At 32.0% G+C, this 19,409-nt stretch overlaps 1 protein-coding gene across 2 annotated transcripts; it reads right to left on the bottom strand.

Moving 5' to 3' along the window:
• Positions 1-315: 315 nt before the first annotated feature.
• On the bottom strand, positions 316-7,998 carry LOC143531848 (ABC transporter G family member 39-like). Of its 2 annotated transcripts, XM_077027059.1 has the most exons (19): positions 7,901-7,998; positions 7,531-7,619; positions 7,343-7,427; positions 6,998-7,267; positions 6,522-6,612; positions 5,377-6,277; positions 5,137-5,297; positions 4,416-4,519; positions 4,141-4,306; positions 3,981-4,064; positions 3,772-3,902; positions 3,011-3,343; positions 2,623-2,913; positions 2,180-2,263; positions 1,946-2,079; positions 1,635-1,862; positions 1,099-1,270; positions 772-1,026; positions 316-585 (listed from the first exon to the last, which is right to left on the bottom strand). In XM_077027059.1, exons 3-19 carry the CDS (start codon positions 7,424-7,426, stop codon positions 316-318), a joined length of 3,759 nt encoding a protein of 1,252 aa, XP_076883174.1. In that variant the 5' UTR covers position 7,427; positions 7,531-7,619; positions 7,901-7,998. The 2 variants fall into 2 exon arrangements, with proteins under 2 accessions (XP_076883174.1, XP_076883180.1); XM_077027065.1 differs by lacking the exons at positions 6,522-6,612; positions 6,998-7,267; positions 7,343-7,427; positions 7,531-7,619; positions 7,901-7,998 and having other exon boundaries at positions 3,981-4,079; positions 5,377-6,426.
• Positions 7,999-19,409: the final 11,411 nt, after the last annotated feature.

The raw sequence follows: 19,409 nt of genomic DNA, 5'->3' as shown, positions 1-19,409 counted from the left end.
TCATACCCAGTAAAATCCCACCAACAGCAGAGCTATAGGTAGGGTCTGGGGAGGGTGGGATGTAGGCACACCATACCTCTATCCAAAGGAATAAAGAGGTGGCTTCCAGAGAGACCCTCGGCTCTAAGAACATGTGTATGAAGCAAAAAAAGGAAATCAAAGTTTAACAGTTATATAAAAAACTACTACTAATTATAATAATATTAATAATAAGGTCACAGTTTAACCGCAATATAAAAGCTAATAATAATAATAAAAATAAAATATGTAAAGGAAATACCATTATGGCACAGAAATAATTAAATGAGCCAAATGTTATCTACGTTGGAAATTGAGGAACTTGATGGCATATGCGAAAGCAAAGAAAAAAAGTAGGATCCAACCAACATGTGCTATTCCCACCACAGGAAGGAATTCATACTCATACCCGAAACTTACTTTGATGAATCCTTTCACAGTCATGTTACCAGCTCCAGGCACCTCAAACATGTAACTGTGGTCACCAACTTCACCAGTTATGAGACCGTAGATAGTCCAGCTTAAAGGGTTTGCCCAGTAATACCACTTGCACCATGCTGGTGCTTGCTGCAATATTTAAATAAGTTTATTACGATATAGCATAAGGGTTTGTGTATGAGTGACACCCTAAAAGTTTTGGCCCATGCTTTTACTCGCTCATTACCTAACACACCCATTTTAACACCTCTACAGATTAGTTTATACTACCATGGTGACTCTTAAAAGAAAAGGGTGTAAAGCATGATATTGTACCGGTCTTGGGATGATAATCCCGGAGAACAAGTTCCAAAGGCAGGTGAAAAAGTATACCAAGATAGCCGAAATTTGGGGGGTTGGTGTCAATGCCATAGTCATCATGCCAAATAAAACAAAGTAGATGAAACTCGTAAACATATAGTAGTAGAACCACAAAAACTTAGCGGCACTCCACTCGAACCCTATCATCGGGTACAAAAAGATGGTGTAAATACTTGTCTGGATAGCAATATATAAAGACTCTATGGTCACCTGCACAAGTTAAATTTGTTCCTTATTGATCAATAAATTAGAAACTCGAGTTTCTCTAATTCGTATCATTACCTGGGCAAGTGCATAAGGTAAGGATGAATACATCCCTGCAGCTCTTTCACGATAGAAAACTGTTCTCTCTACCAAAACAATAGGCTGCACAGAATTTTCATTTATAGCTCCAAGGAAGAGAACAATAGCATATAAAGCTCCTGACAAATCTAGAAGATCTTGTAGTTGTTGTCTACATGCACAACCTCAAAGTTAGGATGATCATGTTGCACAAAAACAATATTCACGGAAGAAAAATTGTAAGAAAGTGTAAAAACTTGTTGCATGCCCTCGAGTTGGATGGAAATGACAAGTAACAATTTTGGTGTTCTCAAGTTGGAAAAAAAATGTAAATAGTTATACAGTTATATACAATTAAGTTCTTTTTTATGTGGGGTCTTGTAGAGTGAAATCATGAGTACCATTGTAAGGGTGAGAGAAATAAAGTTTTATGCAAAGACTTAAGTTTATGACCTTGTAGAGTCAAATTATGAATAGCACCAAACTGAAGATGTGAAAATATTAAGATTGATGGGGAAAAGTATGAAGGGTCATACATCTTTTCACCCTTTTTGAAGAAAATAGCCGAAAATAGACCAGCAATGACGATGGTGGTGATAAAGCGAATGACATTATACGGTGGGTTCCTCCAATATGACCAATGTTGTTTCCATAAGCATGCTTTGCATTGTATGCTGAACGGTTGTGTATACTTCGTTCTAAAATAGAGATCCTTGGAACCACTTGGAGGGACACTAAGTTCCTTAATTAGTTTTTGATTCTCCCTAAAATCACCATAGAATATCAATATACAAATTACAAATATACAAGAAAACAACCATACTAGATATAAGATTTTAGAAATTACTGATGGAGGGTGGAATTGGCATAAATTTGAGCATAGTCAACATAAAGTTGAACTTCAATGGAAGAAGAGGTCACTTCCAGCACCCATGTAGCAGGATTATAACCATTCTTTATCTTTGGAACTCCAGGAATAGCCTAAAACAATTAAACTGTTTAGAAAACTTTACTTGAGGTCTCAAAAGATTATGGCTCTTACACGCCTCATACTGAAGTTGAATTAAGATAAAACACTCACTTCAAAATACTCTACAAGTTTATGAGATTGATAGCCTAATGGTCCTGCATAGATAATTTGTCCTCCAATCTTCATCAAAAGTAACTGCAAAAATTAGCATCAATCGATCTATTAGAATCAAATAGTATTTTCAATCCATTCACTTATGAACTAATCGTATGATTTGGGTTTTATTTCAAATCAAACGGGTTAAGAAAGATCCAACTAAAAGGAGAATGGGACAAATGGATTTGTCAAAAGTCTGCTTTTAATGCTTACAACAACCTTAAAATCGTTTCACTTAAAACTCAATTTTCAATCCACAATTCTTGTTTACAAGTTTTATTTAAAATGGACAAACAAAGCGTTTGCATGTCAACCTGACTTGTTTTCACCCAAACTATGTGTTTTGGCCCGTTACCCAACTTACTCATCTTACAACCTCCACATTGTATGTTACAAACCTCATCAAAAGATTCAAATATGTCTATGCTTGGTTGGTGAATTGTGCAAACAACGGTCCTCCCAGTGTCAACCGTGTTTCTTACAGTACGCATGACAATGGCTGCGGATCTAGCATCGAGACCAGATGTTGGTTCATCCATGAATATGATGGATGGGTTCGCCACCAGCTCTACTGCTATTGTTAACCTCTTCCGTTGTTCTATTGTAAGGCCATTTACTCCTGGAAGACCAACCATAGCATTCCTTAAAGGATGAAGCTCAACTAGTTCCATCAGTTCATCAACAAAGATCTAAAATTCACATTAATCATGAAAGTATTGAAGACATTTTACTTAATTAGCGATACTTAAATGCTAAAAGACAGTAAAGGTGATAATAACTAAATACCTTTCGTGTTCTTGTGTTAACATCCGAAGATAGACGAAGCCATGCAGAGTATAAAAGAGATTCATAAACAGTGACATTTGGTGAATGAATATCATTTTGTTCACAATAACCACTAACACGGGCAAATGTTGATTGATTTTTTGGGTATCCTGAAATAAAGATATTTCCTTCAGTGTATCCGCCAGTTTTACGACCTGCTAACACATCCATTAAGGTTGTCTTTCCAGCCCCACTAACTCCTATAAGGGCAGTCAATATCCCTGGTCTAAAAGCACCACTAACATCCTTCAGCAATTGCAGCCGACTATCTTTAACACCTCTAGCTTTTATTTCCTATACTCGTATTATAGTGATAATTAGGGGTGGTAAAATGGACAAGGTAAGTAACAAATCAAAACTGCCAGCCCGAACCCCAAAACATGTTTTTAACTTTATAGATATATAGTGTGTTAAACATAATCAGAAAAATAAAAATATAGTATTACAGTATAAAGCGAATTAATAGGTTTTATGCATTTCATTACATTTCAGATGATTTAAGTTGTTACAGTTTGACGCATTTAACCCATATGACTCATATTCCTTCTTTAGTTACATCTTTTTGCTTAATCCTCCTCGCTAGTGAGATTCACCTCTTTTGATAATATATTTGTGACTAGCGTTGGTTAACACAATTGATTTTCCAATAATTGGCGAGAGATTGAGTGCCTACACTAATAGCGAGTATATAGAAAATGAATGATTGTAAGAAAGCGACTAACATAAGGTGTATCGATGTAATAGTTGACACGGTTGAAAGCAAGTGAAAGAGGCTGAAATGGCAAAACCATTCCTCTTCTTTCCGCGGTTGAAATGTTTCTTCCTGAAGAGCTTCTCACTACCATATCAGTACCTTCACAACCATTAAATACATGTCAAAAGATTTTTTTCAAGGCTGGTCATCATGGTATTAAAATTAGCAAAGGCTCACCTTCATAGACCTGTTTACTACTATGATTCATTGAATTCTTTATATCATTTTCCTCGCTGATCACAGGTTTAGCATCACCAAGTGCTGAAATAAAGTACTCTATAGTTAAATATGAAGCAAGAGACTGAAAATGAAAGTGTGATGCAAAGTTATAACGTACGGTTAAGGAAAGTTAATGCTACAATAAATAATATGTTGAAGATAATCGAAAACCCATAAAGTGCTCCAACAGATATCCAGAACCAGTGCTTCTCTGTAAAAAAGCTTCTTGATTTTAGAAGGGCTTCCCCCACAGTTAATGCATTAATTCGCGGATCGATATTGGGCTGCATAAAGGAGACTTTTAATTGACTGAGGTGCAGTTCTACATGAATAGTTATAATAAAATCATAACTTTCTATTGGGTTGAAGAATGTGAGTCAACAGTTAACTTACGGTGCTCCATCTTTTGTCAAGAAACTCATTAAGTACCAAAGCATTCTGTCCATACATCATAGGAGAGGCATAGAATCCCCAAGACATCCATGACTCGCTATCATCTGTAATTACACCATTGGATTTTTCAGTTTGTTATGCTATTTTAAGAGTCACAAAGCATGCTAGATATGTAAAGAAAGTTTTCACCATAAAACCCGACATAAACGACATTAAATTTCAACTTATTTATGTGAAAAAGGGTCAACATGGGTTGTGTTTTATTGATATCAGGTAGACTAAAATGGTTAAGCTAAAAACCAATGTGAAATAAGTTGCTTCAAAAACTGGCCTATAGTGCTTTACTAAAATGAATTGGATTTTAGGAATTAATCCAAACTTGATATATATCAAGTAAAGTTAATTTAAGGGCTACAAATAATTATCAAGTTTGGATTAATTGTCTAAATTGTTTTTATTAAGTAATATTATTAGGAGTCCTTGTTATAGTCAAAAACAAATTTATGTTTTTACCTATATATGTCGAGTCATGATAATGAAACCATGGAGAATTTATTCCAAATACACACTGGCTCATAATCTGTACATATCAATTCACCTCTGTGAGGATTCTAATTTTATGAGATAGATTGAACAAGTTGATTGTACCCATGTTAACTAACATAATAAAACATATTGCAGCCCAAATTTTCTGAATGTATGAATAGGAAAAAAATTGTACCTTTGGCTATTATGAATCCTCCAAGGGTGACTATCAGCAACAGGGTAAAGGCACCCAAAGTGTTTGCAATTACTTCTGTTCTTGCAACAGCAGCAATCAACCGAAAAAGGGAGAGAGCCATTTGATGTATGGCAAAGTAAGTCAAGAACTGTAGAGCACATCTAAACCACAAAAACTGTTAAATACCGAAGAAATGCAATAACGATTGAATTTGTTTAGCACTAGTCATTTCTACTTTACCTGGTGTAACCTGGAGCAAAGCCTATAGTGTAATATGTAAGAACCACCCAAATGCCTGCTTCCATAAAAGATAAGGGAATTCTAAGCAGCCAAATGGGAAGAGCGAAAGCCCATGCGGGATACAACAACGAATCTCTTTGTTTATAGAAAACAGGAAGCCGCATAACTGTCAATGCAAGCTCCGCCATCCCGTTAAACATCACAATGATGAGACCAAAAAAAAGCGCCCCGATAAACTTCCCTCCATCTTCTAAACTCCCCACATGCATTTCAGTTCTGAAAAACATAGCCATGCCTACCAATGACATAAATGTCAACTGGAACGTCTTAAATATGTACAAAAAAGAGTTACGCTTCGATAACAACCATTCCCTGTCAAAGCATGCTTTCAGTAATTCAAGATTTGATATTCCATATTTTTCTTTTACCAAAGCATCAGGATGTGTTTTGGATTTGTCATAAGGAATATGAATATCTCTTTCAAGTTTATGTCCAACGCGAAAAGACTTGAACGCGTGAGAAAATTCAGTGATTGTGATGTATTGGTAAGGCTGGTTTTTCTTGAACCAGTATTGTTCTTGGTCTTTCATTGAAATTACCTCTTGAAGGTAATCTGCTATCGCCTTTCTTTCGGGGCACTTAAATCCCATCCACTCAAAAAATTCAAGAATGTTTTCGCAAGGACCTTGGTACACAATCTGGCTTTCTGACATCAATATAACATCATCGAAAAGTTTGTATGTTTCGGGGTCAGGTTGCAAAAGAGAGATGACCATTGTTAAGTCCATTACGTGAACCATCTGACTTAAGAACTTGGTGATTCGACAAGTGGTCGAGCTGTCCAGTCCAGTTGATATTTCATCCATGAAAAACGCATTTGCTGGCCCAACTAACATCTCTCCTGTACAGTTATTCAAAATGTAGCAGCATATATGCATGTATTATTTTCATTTCATTTGTAGTTTTCTAATTATTTTTAGTTTGTGTGAATTAGTTTGACATTAAACATCACATCAATCATTTTTTTATTTAGATTGTTACTGGGATATGGTAGCATAATAATTATTTATACATAAAAGCAATTTTTGAATTATTAATAAAATGTCAAACCAGTAGTGTATTTCAACAGCTGATAAATGACATACCAGTAGTGACACGTTTCTTTTCTCCCCCAGAGATGCCTCTTCTCATTTGATCACCAATCATAGTATCAGCACAAGTTTCCAGCCCCAGCATCTAACAAAGAATGCAACAAAACTAGTACTATTTCGATCTAATTTAGTCTGTAGACGTAAAAGTTGTTTCAAGGACAATTACATAAATCATCGAACTTCCAAAGTTGTCATCATGTTAGCGGTATTTTTGGTCAAACCAGTCTAACGCAATGAGGTTTAAGTGGCCATTTTGTCATTAGACACTTGTGAGACTTAAAATCTGCCACCCCTAATTACACGTGTAAAGCTCTAGTTGATGGTAGTTTTTAAAAGTCAAAGCTATTTTGTCGGTCAACATGGCGATTATCGTGATTTTCCCTTCTTTTTATATCCAGATTCGGATTAGAAATAATGTGAACATATAACTGATGTATCAAAAATTAAGTACTTAATTAGGTAATATATACCTTGAGAACATAATCAGTAATCAAATTGGTTTCACTTCCTGTAACATTCATGAATGCATTGATATCAGGGTCAACTTCTTTCTCCATTTTCAACATGTCAGTAAGTAGTTTATATCTTGGCCCGACACCCAAGCATCGTCCTGAAAAACCCAGTGTCTCTCGAACCGTCATCTCCCCAGTGTGAAGGTTATTTGGACTTACATAAGCGCATGTACGTTGAGGAATAAATTCATGCAGATGATGACCACAATATGTGACATTTCCGGACACCTGCCTCAAGAAATGATTAACTAACATTGAACAAATTTACATACACAATGCGGTTTTGAAGAAGATATATATTACTTTGAGATCATGATCAAGCTTCCCAGCAAGTGCCAGCAACAATGTGGTTTTGCCTGCACCTGGTGGACCTAAAAGAAGTGTCATCCTGTATTTAAGAATACTTTTATTAGAATAAAAAGTAACCAAAATCTTTGCACAATGATCATATATAAAACAAGCACATAGAGTAAGAAAACAAAGAAAGAAACCTTGATGGACTGATAATTCCATTAATGGATTGGAGGATCTTCACATTTCTTTTCTTGGAAGGAGTGAGCCCAATCAGTTGCACTATGCTCTTTAGTTTTGTTTCAGATATTAGAAGCAAATAAAAATAGAATATTTTTTTTCAAAATAGGAAGAAAATTATAGGCAAATGGTTTCTAGGAGAGACAAATTTTGTTTAGTTTTTTCTAAAAACTTACAAAGGTTGTAATGACTGGTGTTACAAGGTTAATTTGAAATGACAGATCACCTAGAGACACAAATAAAACTTTTCACCCCTAGAAACCATTTGTCCTTCACTTTTCTTTCTAGTATGAAAAAAAAATTCAATAAAATATGAAGAAGAAAGGATACCTCAATTAAGTTGAAGGTGGCATTATAGAGAGATGGAAGAGCTCTATCACCAACATAAGCATTTCCTTCAACCGATAAGTTCTCATATCTCACCTCAATCTTTGGTGTCTCAATCCCATCCCTACACACAATATCTCATTTCAATCTTTGGTGTCTCGATCATGGTCAATTACATTAAACTTAGTTAACGGTTGATGAACATAACTTAGAGTAGGAAGAGTTTCCGTTTTGCATGCATGATTTCCTCTAGAAGCTATTAATGTGTTTGTATATAAGTGTCATTTTGAAAGATATCAGAAAAATCAATTAAAAAGTCTCTTATCTTCTTTCTAGTTATTGTGAGATTAGCAGTGTCAGATATTGAACAAATAATCAGGATGGGTTGAAAGATATTGAATAAACAATCTGGACGGATCTAGTTATGAAACCAGAACATTTTAATCGGGTGTCACAATATAAATATTTTTTCATTGTAACTGCAACTCAAAAACACATATAATACTTACTAATAATCTTAATAGATTTACCGTAATATCCTATAATATCCAACTAATATGTCTCTAAATAACAAAAGTTATTCCTGGTTTATATATTTTATTAAAACACGAAGGATAGAAAACAATTTAGAAAATTGATAGAAAAACTTTGGGAAAAATCAAATCAAATAATGCTAAAAAAATAAATAATCTAATTAAAAAATAAAGAAGCAAAAGTTAAGTTAAATAAGAAAGTTAATAAATGAATGCGTAAAATATTAAAACTAGTTAAGGCTCCAAACGTCTAAAAAGATAAAATAAATTAAAGGCCTGTTATCCACTCATAAAGTCATAGGTTGTCCAAAAAAAACCTACTTAGCATTAATTTAATAAAAGTACATTTTCACCAAATGACTAAATAGCTATAACCAGTGTTCCAGCCATAACCTACTTAGCATTAATTTTGGTTTTCTAATTTTTTTTAATTTTTTTTTTTTGAATTTTTTTAGATTTTTTTTCGTTACAAAAATGATGTGACGTAGATGATTGAGGGTGCATCATAACTTTGAGAACAATTTTGAACTACTAAGAAAACATAAAATAAATATTTAAAAAATTATAAAACAAAAAAAATCAAAAATTTTTAAAAAGTAAAAAAAAAAACAAAATTCATATATTTCATTCCGGTTTCATAAAAAAATCGTATTATACATATATCTATGCACATGTGTATAATTTCATTGAATTTCTAGTTACGTAATGTACACATATACACATTATCATTTACCTTAAATTATGCATGTGTATAAAAAAACATGTGTGTACATATATGTGCATATTATACATATATGTATAATTTAGCTAAATCGAGATTTTTTTTATAAAACTGGATAATAAATAAGAATTTTGGTTTTTTTACTTTTTTTATTTTTCTGTTTTTTTATGATTTCTTTTTTTACTTTTGAGTTTTTGTGGTCCAAAATAATTCTCATGGTTTTCAATTTTCAAATTTTTCTCACATGATCCTGATCCTATATATATATATACTAGGAGAGAAAATAAGAACCATTTTGGACTACAAAAAAACTCAAAAATAAAAAAAATCATAAAACAAAAAAAACACAAAAATAAAAAAAGTAAAAAAAAACCAAAGTTCTTATTTATCATCCCGGTTTCTAAAAATACACTTAAAATAAAAATTCTCGGTTTAGCTAAATTATACATATACATATATGTATAATATGTACATATATGTGCACACATATTTTTTTTCCTATACACATATGTGTACATTACATAACTAGAGATTAAATGAAAGTATACATATGTGTATAGGTATAATACGAATTAAAAAGAAAAAAAATCAGTTTTTTTTATTATACATATATGTATAACATGTACACACATGTTTTTTTCTATACACATATGTATAATTTAAGGTAAATGATAATCTAAACTAGAGATTAAATGAAAGTATACATATGTGTATAGGTATAATACGAATTAAAAAGAAAAAAAAATTCGTTTTTTTTAATGAAACCGGAGTGAAATATAAGAATTTTGGTTTTTTTACTTTTTTAAAATTTTCGGTTTTGTTTGTTTTATAATTTTTTTAATATTTTTTTAGAGGGTGGTTTTTTTAATGGTCCAAAATGGTTCTCAAAGTTCTCAATTTGTCAATGATTCTCTTAGGATCCTTACCCTATATATATATATATATATATATATATATATATATATATATATATAAGGGTTCAAATAAAAATAAAAAGTTTCCTAAAAATGATAATCAATCAATCAATCATACCCAGTAAAATCCCACCGACAGCAGAGCTATAGGTAGGGTCTGGGGAGGGTGGGATGTAGGCACACCATACCTCTATCCAAAGGAATAAAGAGGTGGCTTCCAGAGAGACCCTCGGCTCTAAGAACATGTGTATGAAGCAAAAGAAGGAAATCAAAGTTTAACAGTTATATAAAAAACTACTACTAATTATAATAATATTAATAATAAGGTCACAGTTTAACCGCAATATAAAAGCTAATAATAATAATAATAAAATATGTAAGGGAAATATCATTATGGTATGTGACCTAAATAAGTTAAGTCTAAGCCCTAATGTATTCAATTCTCTCTAAAAATCCTTAACTTTAATTCTACTTCTCCACGAATTCCTATCCTCAACCATGTCCTCGGAGAGGTTTAGGTCTATCAAATCATGCCTAATCCTCTCATCCCAAGTCAATTTCGGTCGTCCTCTACCCCTCCTCCCCTCTATAGTAATGTTTTCTACGGATCTAACAGGATTCGTCGTCTGTCTTCTCTTTACATGTCCAAACCATCTCAATCTCCACTCTCTTATCTTGTCTGCTATGTTCGCCACCCCTAATTTCTCGCGAAGCACAACGTTTCTTATTCTGTCTAGCATTGTGTGCCCACACATCCAACGTAGCATTCTCATTTCTGCTACCTCCATCTTCCGCACTTGTGCTTTCTTAATGGCCCAACAATCTGTTCCATATAGCATTGCAGGTCTAACTGCCACCCTATAGAATTTTCCCTTCAGATTAGTCGGGAAACTCTTGTCGCATAATATACCTGTGGCTGCTTTCCATCTACACCATCCTACCTGAACTCAGTGGGTCACATCACTATCTAATTCCCCATCGCTTAGGAAATTATATGAGTATGAAACTATGTAGCCTAAATCCTATGAAATTATTACGTATTTTGAAAACTACTAATCTCAATCCTTAGATCCAATAGCTTAGATCTATTCATACTTTTCTTAGAAAACTATGTATTTTTACTTTAACTCATATATATATATATATATATATTATTTTCTTAAAAACTATCTATACTAAAATTAATATCCAATTTTCTTTAAAATAAATAAATATTATTTATAATTAAGAAACAATTTTATAGTAAACAAAATAAGTGGGTCATAGGTCTCACCAAACCCATATAACTTTTAAACAGGTTATAATATCTCATTTATTTGTGAAACCTTTTCATCATCAACCTTAAATATATTATTAACTTTTTTACAATAAAAAATATATAAATATTATAAATAAAAAATGAAAACCACTCCTGCAATACCGGGGATAAAACCTAGTGTGTGTGTATGGAGGGAGGGGGGGGGGGGGAGGGGGGGGGGGTTGGTTTGGTTGGTTAAGTGAGAAAGGAGAGAGGGTAATGTACTGACCGTCTAAAAAGTTGAAAACCTCCAAGCTCTTTGTTGCCTTTCATTTCATTTATCAACAAATAAATGAATTATTTGGCAAATAAACAATGAAGGTATGTTGAAGATAATTATTGTTCTATATATATTTGGTATATGTGGTTGGATGTAATCGGTTCAGTTCGATAAATTCAATTATGCAACCAACTAAAACCAAAACCAAACTATGTATTTTGGTTAGTTGGTTAGGGTTAACTGAATTGTTGGTTAATTGTCCGGTTTGATCAATTCAATTGATTGGATTACGGTTTGCTCACCCGGCCCCTAGTTTAAGTAATAACGAGGTTTGTCATAGCATGCCGGTCATCATTTAAAAGGATAAGATTATCCAAATGACGTGAGTTTATAAAAACTCCTAATATATAAACTTCTAGATGTTTTATATGCATAAAATTATGAACTTAACAACTCATACCATTATTTTAATTTAATTTTAAACTTATTTTGTTTAAAATAAATAGATCGATCAACGATGAAGTTTTATAGCTTAAAATATTTCCAGGATGAATTTTTTTTGACGGTTGAAAGAGTTGTGATGGAGAAAGTGCTTACGGATGGTTGAATACACGGTTGGTGGTGTGTTTTGTATAGTGTGCATGATGCAGGAAGTATTCTGCCCATTAAGCCGGCTCAAATGCTTATTTTATTTATAAATAAGGTTGTTAGGTCTTTTGTTTAGTTAGTTGATTATTTTTTAATAAAGAATTTGTAAGTTTTAAGCTTTGTTAACCGAATCACTCGGTTCGAATCGTTTAAATGAAATCATTGTGTTTTTGAGTCATTTGATTGCTAGTCAAAACTGCATCAGTTGGTATCAAAGCTTTGGTTGTTCAAATGGCTCTACCTGAAGACGAGTGATTTCTTGTTCGAAGAATCGCCGACCGAGGCATCGACAAGAACATTGGTGGTTCACGTGCCCGTGGAGGAGATCGACACCCTACTCGCAGATTCGCCGACCAAGGCAGCGATGGAGTCTATCCCGACCCATGGGATTACGAGATTAAACGACTCAAACGACGAGTCCACGATCTTGAAATAAAACAAGAGATCAAGCGGGTCCGTCAACGAGTCTGAGATCTTGAGTTACAACGGGAGAGGCGCGTAAAGGAAACTGAATCGGGAACATTCATCTAGGATGATATGAACGAGGAAGAGGAGCATCCTTTAGACCATCGCGACTCTCGGTATTGTGAACCGATCTATGAAGACGAACACGATCAGGATTTCTTACTTGACGAAGAACCTCGATACGATGTAGAAGGTGTCGGCCCTAATGAAGAAGAATTTTCGTTTGTGCAAAAGATTCTTAGCAACTTACTCGTGATGAATCAATACGTGAGATTGGTAATGTTGAAGAAGTAGATGGCAATGATTCTATGGTGGTCAGTGATAGGATGCCAATCAATAAAGTTTGTTTGGAAGTTCTAATATTTCAGGCGCCAGTTATGAATGTTAAATTGGATAAGGTATTATCTTCCAAATATTGAAACTCAAAATGATATGGATGTTTAAAATGGAATTAGTTTTAAATCTAAAGGAAAATCTACATATACTATTTATGATGCATGCTTTGTAAGGGAATTATTAAATGGTGCTAGTGTAGAAAATAAAAAGATTTTGAGTGGTCCGATGGCTAGTACTACATATGAATCAATCCAATATGGATTAAAAGGGGTTGGGTCGTGTGATCCTAACGGGTCTAAGGATAATGTTGGAGCAAAACAATAAATTCAATTTGGGCTCATCTTAATCAAAATAAAGGAAGTGGGAGCTAAATTATTTAAGCGAGTCAAGTCAATGGTGGACGGAAAGCGAACTGATGCTCCCTTCGACCCAGGTGGAACAAGGCACAAGCTAAGCGAACCGAACTGTAAAGTTGAACAAGCTACATGGGTTGTGATGATAATAATAAATAAGGAGCGGATTGATGTTCCATTTGATCCAGGTGGATTTGATCTAGAGACAAAACTCGATGACGAGTTTTTTTTTCAAGAGGGGGAGTATGATGTGGGAGGCATTGGGTCCCTTAAGCCGGCCCGGCCCAAATGCTTATTTTATTTATAAATAGGGTTGTTAGGTCTTTTGTTTAGTCAGTTGATTGTTTTTTAATAAAGAATTTGTAAGCTTTAAGCTTTGTTAACCATATCATTCGGTTTGAATCGTTTTAATGAAACTATTGTGTTTTTAAGCCATTTAATTGCCAGTCGAAACTATATCAAGACACGTTTAATTGTGTGTCCCTAGGCGAATAAGAAGTCATTGTCGAATTAAGGGAGATAATAAAGACATGGAAGACTAATTATCAACATGTGGAAATGAATTCGCTATTCATTGATAGATGACATTATGAACAAATGACCATAATATCCCTAGCTCTATGCGTAATGCATATGGGTGTTTAGAAAAAACTATCAAAGTCAAACTAACTAGTAAATATATAATAAGTAGTTATTTAATAGCTATAAATATAACACGGACGTTATACAGTAGAAACTCGATAAATTAATATTCGATTATTTAATAAACTCTTTAAGATAATATTTTTTGTCGATCCCGACTCGGGGATAGGATGCTAAATTAATAATTAGCTAAAATTATAAGATAATACATTTTTGATAATTTCTTTAGACCCCATATAAAATATAAATTAATAATTCCTTATATGTAACATATTACATGAATGATTTATGAAGGTTTCTTGAAAAATGACTCAATTGTCTTTTGTTTTTTGTTGAAATCAATTTCCCCTTGAATCTCGTCTCTAATTTTCCTTAGCATGGTAAGAACTTCTGGTGTTGTTTTCTCATAGCTCAACAAGAAATTGTTCAATGTGATTGCCTCTTTAATAGCTTCGTTTCGCGAAGGGGGCTCCATTGTAGAACTTTCATCATCTTCTTCATCGATATCGTCTTTATATATAAATTAATAATTATTAATTTATCGATTAATTAATAAATTTTGATGGTACCAATTGTATTATTTTATAGAGTTTCTAATGTATACGTATAGGATGAACTACGAGGTGGTGTTCATACTATGCTATACTTTGATGACAATTGAAAGGTCATTGTGACTTGAATGAAAGGAATAGTATCTTTCGTTATAAATTCGTAAAAGGACAAACGTGTACATTTTATATGTTTGTTGTAAGAACTTGTTTTTGTTTAACAATTAAATATTTTAATTATTTTAAAACTAAATATTTATTAAGGATTTTACTTCAGTATGTTACTTTTGAAAATTTTATTATAACTTAACTTTTAGAAAACTAGTAAAACTTTTTACTTTTAAACACTTCTTAACTTTAAAAAACTGATGTCGTTCTCAAAAAAGAAAGGAAAAAAAACTGACATTAAAATTTTTAGTGTATTAAAACTTTTTTTTATAAAAATCTGTTAAAAAAATGACTATCAAAGATCCAAAAAATCTTAAAGACCGTTTCAAAGTTCTAAAAAAATGTTATTCTACTTTTAAAACTGTGTACATAATGTAAAACCTTTATTCTAGCCTTGGCTGAGTAAGGTTTTAAAGCCTATGGTTCAAAACATGAATTAGATTTTTTTAAAGTAGTTTAGAGTATGATCGAGTAGGAGTAAATTGATGTGCATTCAAAGAAAAAAAGAAAGATAATGTAACAACATAAAAATAAAAGCTATTGTAAATGCATGCGACAATAGGAATCAGAGGTAAAATTTGTTAGTATAACCGGCTTTGGAAGTAGTATGCAGGTATTGAATTTGTGTTCGATCATATAGAAATGATCAAATGATAGATAATCCAAAATAATAAATAACAAAATCCTGAAAATTCATCATCGGTAACCAAAGGATAGGATCAAAAGAACAGTTTTTAATCTTTGGATGATTTAGTTCGTCTAAACCGGTTCATACCGGCCGGTTGAACCGGTATTATCGGATTTCGCATATCAGGCCCGGTATTTTAGGACGGTTTGCTAGAACATCAAACCGAAGGTTTTTCTAACCGGCAGGCCGGTTTTAAGTCGAAGAAATTTTTGATATCTGCGGCCCATAATTTCTAATTACTTTTAACCTAGCGATTAACATTGAAATGAGTAAACTTTTGGCTTATTTTTATTGAAAATCAAGCGTTTTTGTATTATTTTTTTTATTATGGATTAACTTTTAGGTTATAATTTTTAATAAAATCATCTATTTTTGGGTAATTTTTTGAGTGAAAGTTGCATTTATATGAAATTAGAATGTAAACAATTCAATGGTTAACGGTTTCAACCCGGTTGAACCTCCCGATATAAACCGGTTCAACCGGTCGTACCATTTTTTAGCCGAATCTAGTATAAATAGAAAACCGGTTTTTTAAAACATTTAGTAGCTAGAAATAGTAGGTTTTGTAGGTGGTTGACTGGATTATAACTTGCGTACGCTTGTGAGAATAACATTGTAAGTGTTTGTAGATAGCTTGTTCGTTTGGGAAACCAACTTATCAAAACACGCTTGTGGGAATAACGGGCTTTATATCTGAATATATTTCCTTTTTTATACATATAATTTGACTTTTACTTTAATAACTTGTAATATTTAACGTTCTTAAAATTATTAAGAATTTGTGCATCTCATTGATGATCTATTGCCTTTATTTATACAGATATAATTGAAGTCAAATAGGAAGCAGAAAGTATATAAATATAGACATATATATATATATATATATATATATATATATATATATATATAGGCTAAGTATAAAATGAAAACCCACTTTAGTTGTGAAAACTCTAAAAACTCATTCTTAACTATATGTTTTTAATTAATGTTTAAATCTTGTGGTCTACAATTAAAGTGAATAAAAAATATAAATATAAATATAATTTTTTCTCTCTCCTGAAAACATATATAAAAATTAGTAAAAAATGTTAAAAAATAGCAAAATATTTTTTTTTTTGATGTTTTGTATTAAATGTTACAACATATATTACATGTAACAAAAAAAAAACAATGTTACATAGGGTTTTCGCGGGTTTTCACAGCTCAAATGGTTTTTCATTTTAACATATATATATATAGGGTAAGGTTAAAATGAAAACCCACTTGAGTTGTGAAAACTCTATAAACTCATTCTCAACCACATGTTTTTAATTAAAGTTTGAATCTTGTGGTTCATAATTAAAGTTAATAAAAAATGTAAACATAAATATAACATTTTCTTACTTCGTCACCATTATAAATGTATATAACTAGTGTTGGCGCCCGCATTTTGAAGTAGTGTTATAAAAGGACGTTGACAAAGATGTAATTGTTATATACTCCATCCGTTCCATTAAAAATGTCATATTTGAATTGTCAAAGTCTTTATTTATAAACTCTGACCTTAATTATAAATTTTTTGTGTTATATAAACTTGATGAAATTTTACCGATAAAAATACGTTTATAACACACTCAAATCATATAACTTTCATCAAGTATTATCTAACGCAAACAAAATTATCTAAGGTCAAAGTTCATAAATAAAGACTTTGAAAATTCAAAATATGACATTTTTAATAGGACGGAGGAAGTAATATATCAATGGAAAAATTCTCAGAATAGCCCTTTCTAGAGAGAGAAGTTCCAAAATAGCCTTTTTTTCCTGAGAATTTTGTAGAATTTGAACTTGAGAGACACATTGAAAAAAGATAATTATTATGAGGGAGCAGACCAAATATTTAAAAAAGGTAGAGAGCAGAACAATTTTGGGAAAATATTGAAAGTAAATTCCAAATTATTTTGAAATATTGAAGGAAAAAAGTTCAAATTTTTTCTAAACTTTTCTACAGTCTTCCAAGACTGTTTTTTATGTTTCCTACCTGGCCCGTCCATATTTTCAAATTTTTGGAAAAAGAGATTTTTAAAACTCGTCTTGAGAGACGCATTTTGGAGGAATTGTTCTTAAGAGACGAGATTCTTGAGTTTCCTTCCTTGTGCGTCCAGGTTGTATAATTTTTCATCTTCTTCATATACCCGATCATCTTCCTTCCTTGTGCGTCCAGATTGTATAATTCTTCATCTTCTTCATATCTCCGATCATCTTTACTTATGTTTCGTTTGGCTTCTTTGACTACATATACTTGATTAATAGACCGTGGTATCCTTTGCATGCAGGGCCAAAATTTGTATCATATTTTATGTTTTCAACATGTCATCGACATGTTGTTGGGATATACAATAGAATAGGTTACCTATTCTATTATAATATATTTTTAAAAAAGAGAAAATTCGCTGTTCTATTTTATTCTGTTGAATACTACGGAAACTTCACGTAATAAGAACCAAATTTCTCTTATGCAAGTTACTAATTCTCTATTTATTTATTTATTTATAAATTCATTCAAGTTAGATTTATTGTTCCAATTATATGCAATTATCAGTTTAGTATGTTACCATGATACGGTAATATAACAAGTCATAATTTTATGCTTTTTATTCACAATGCTTGTGTGGCAATTATGAGACATTTACAATGGTTAAGAATAATAAACCTTGCTGGTTGAGATGTTAATAGGCCAAGACAATAATGAAGAGAAAAACAATAATATTATGAAAGTTCGAATATAATTTTATTAAATTGATTGGATGATTTGATGATTTGATTGGACATATTTAAAAAGATGATCGGATGATTTGAGGATGATCGGACATATGAAGAAGATGAAGAATTATACAATCTGGACGCATAAGGAAGGAAACTCAAGAATCTCGTCTCTTAAGAACAAATGCCTTCGAAATACGTCCCTCAAGACGAGTTTTAAAAATCTCTTTTTCCTAGAATTTGAAAATATGGACGGGTCAGGTAGGAAATATAAAAAAACAGTCTTGAGAGACTGTATCTTGAGAATAAAAGTTTAAAAAATTTTGAACTTTTCCTTCAATATTTCAAAATAATTTGGACTTTACCTTCAATATTTTCCCAAATTTGGATTGCTCCCTACCCTTCTCTAAATATTTGGCTTGTTCCCTCATAATAATTATCTTTTACCAATGTGTCTCTCAAGTTCAAATTCTACAAAATTCTCAGAAAAAAAAAAACTATTTTAAGACTTCACTCTCTAAAAAGAACTATTTTAAGAATTTTTATATCAATAGTTACTATCCATCTCAAATTGAAAGGATTATAATATTTAAACCTTAGGGTATGGTACATCAAAGAGTCAAACAACCAAATCACGTGGACCCAAAATGTAATATACTATATGTGCATTAACATTCAATAAATAGCAAGAATAACCTCAAATGAATATTAAATATATAAAAACAAAAAAATGATTTATTGTTAAAAATTCTTAAAAGTTTTTTAAAATTATTAAATTATCCAATCAATATAATCAGCGCCTACTCTGAGAAAACAAAAAAATTTTTGGTCGAGGGCGAAATTTTTTGAGCCTTACGTAAAAGAAGTATTTCTCAAAACATTTGAAATTACATATTTCCCCAAAAATACAAGTTTTTAATGCAAATGTACAATGCTCTTTAAGCATGGTTTGGGGAAGTATGTTATTTCAAAGTTTAGGAGGGGAAAATATGTAAATGCCACTTTTGTTGGGTTTAAACAATTTAATTTTGATATGGGCCTACTTGGTTATAATTTAGGTTGTGTAAAAAACTTTTATATAAAAATAGAATTAAACATGTCTCAAATGAGACTAGAACCCATAACCTTTTGGTTGGGAGTAATACCACTTTGCCACTAGATCAAGTTAGTGGTTATGTAATTTAGTTTAAGCACTAAATATATATTTTATTTTAATAAAAATACATATAATTTTTTT

The sequence above is a fragment of the Bidens hawaiensis genome, unplaced genomic scaffold (genome assembly GCF_021521415.1).
Source record: "Bidens hawaiensis isolate Kalapana, Puna unplaced genomic scaffold, B.hawaiensis_p1.1 tig00000697_1, whole genome shotgun sequence".
NCBI classification, from domain to species: Eukaryota; Viridiplantae; Streptophyta; class Magnoliopsida; order Asterales; family Asteraceae; genus Bidens; species Bidens hawaiensis.
This window is presented reverse-complemented; position numbering and strand designations above follow the sequence as displayed.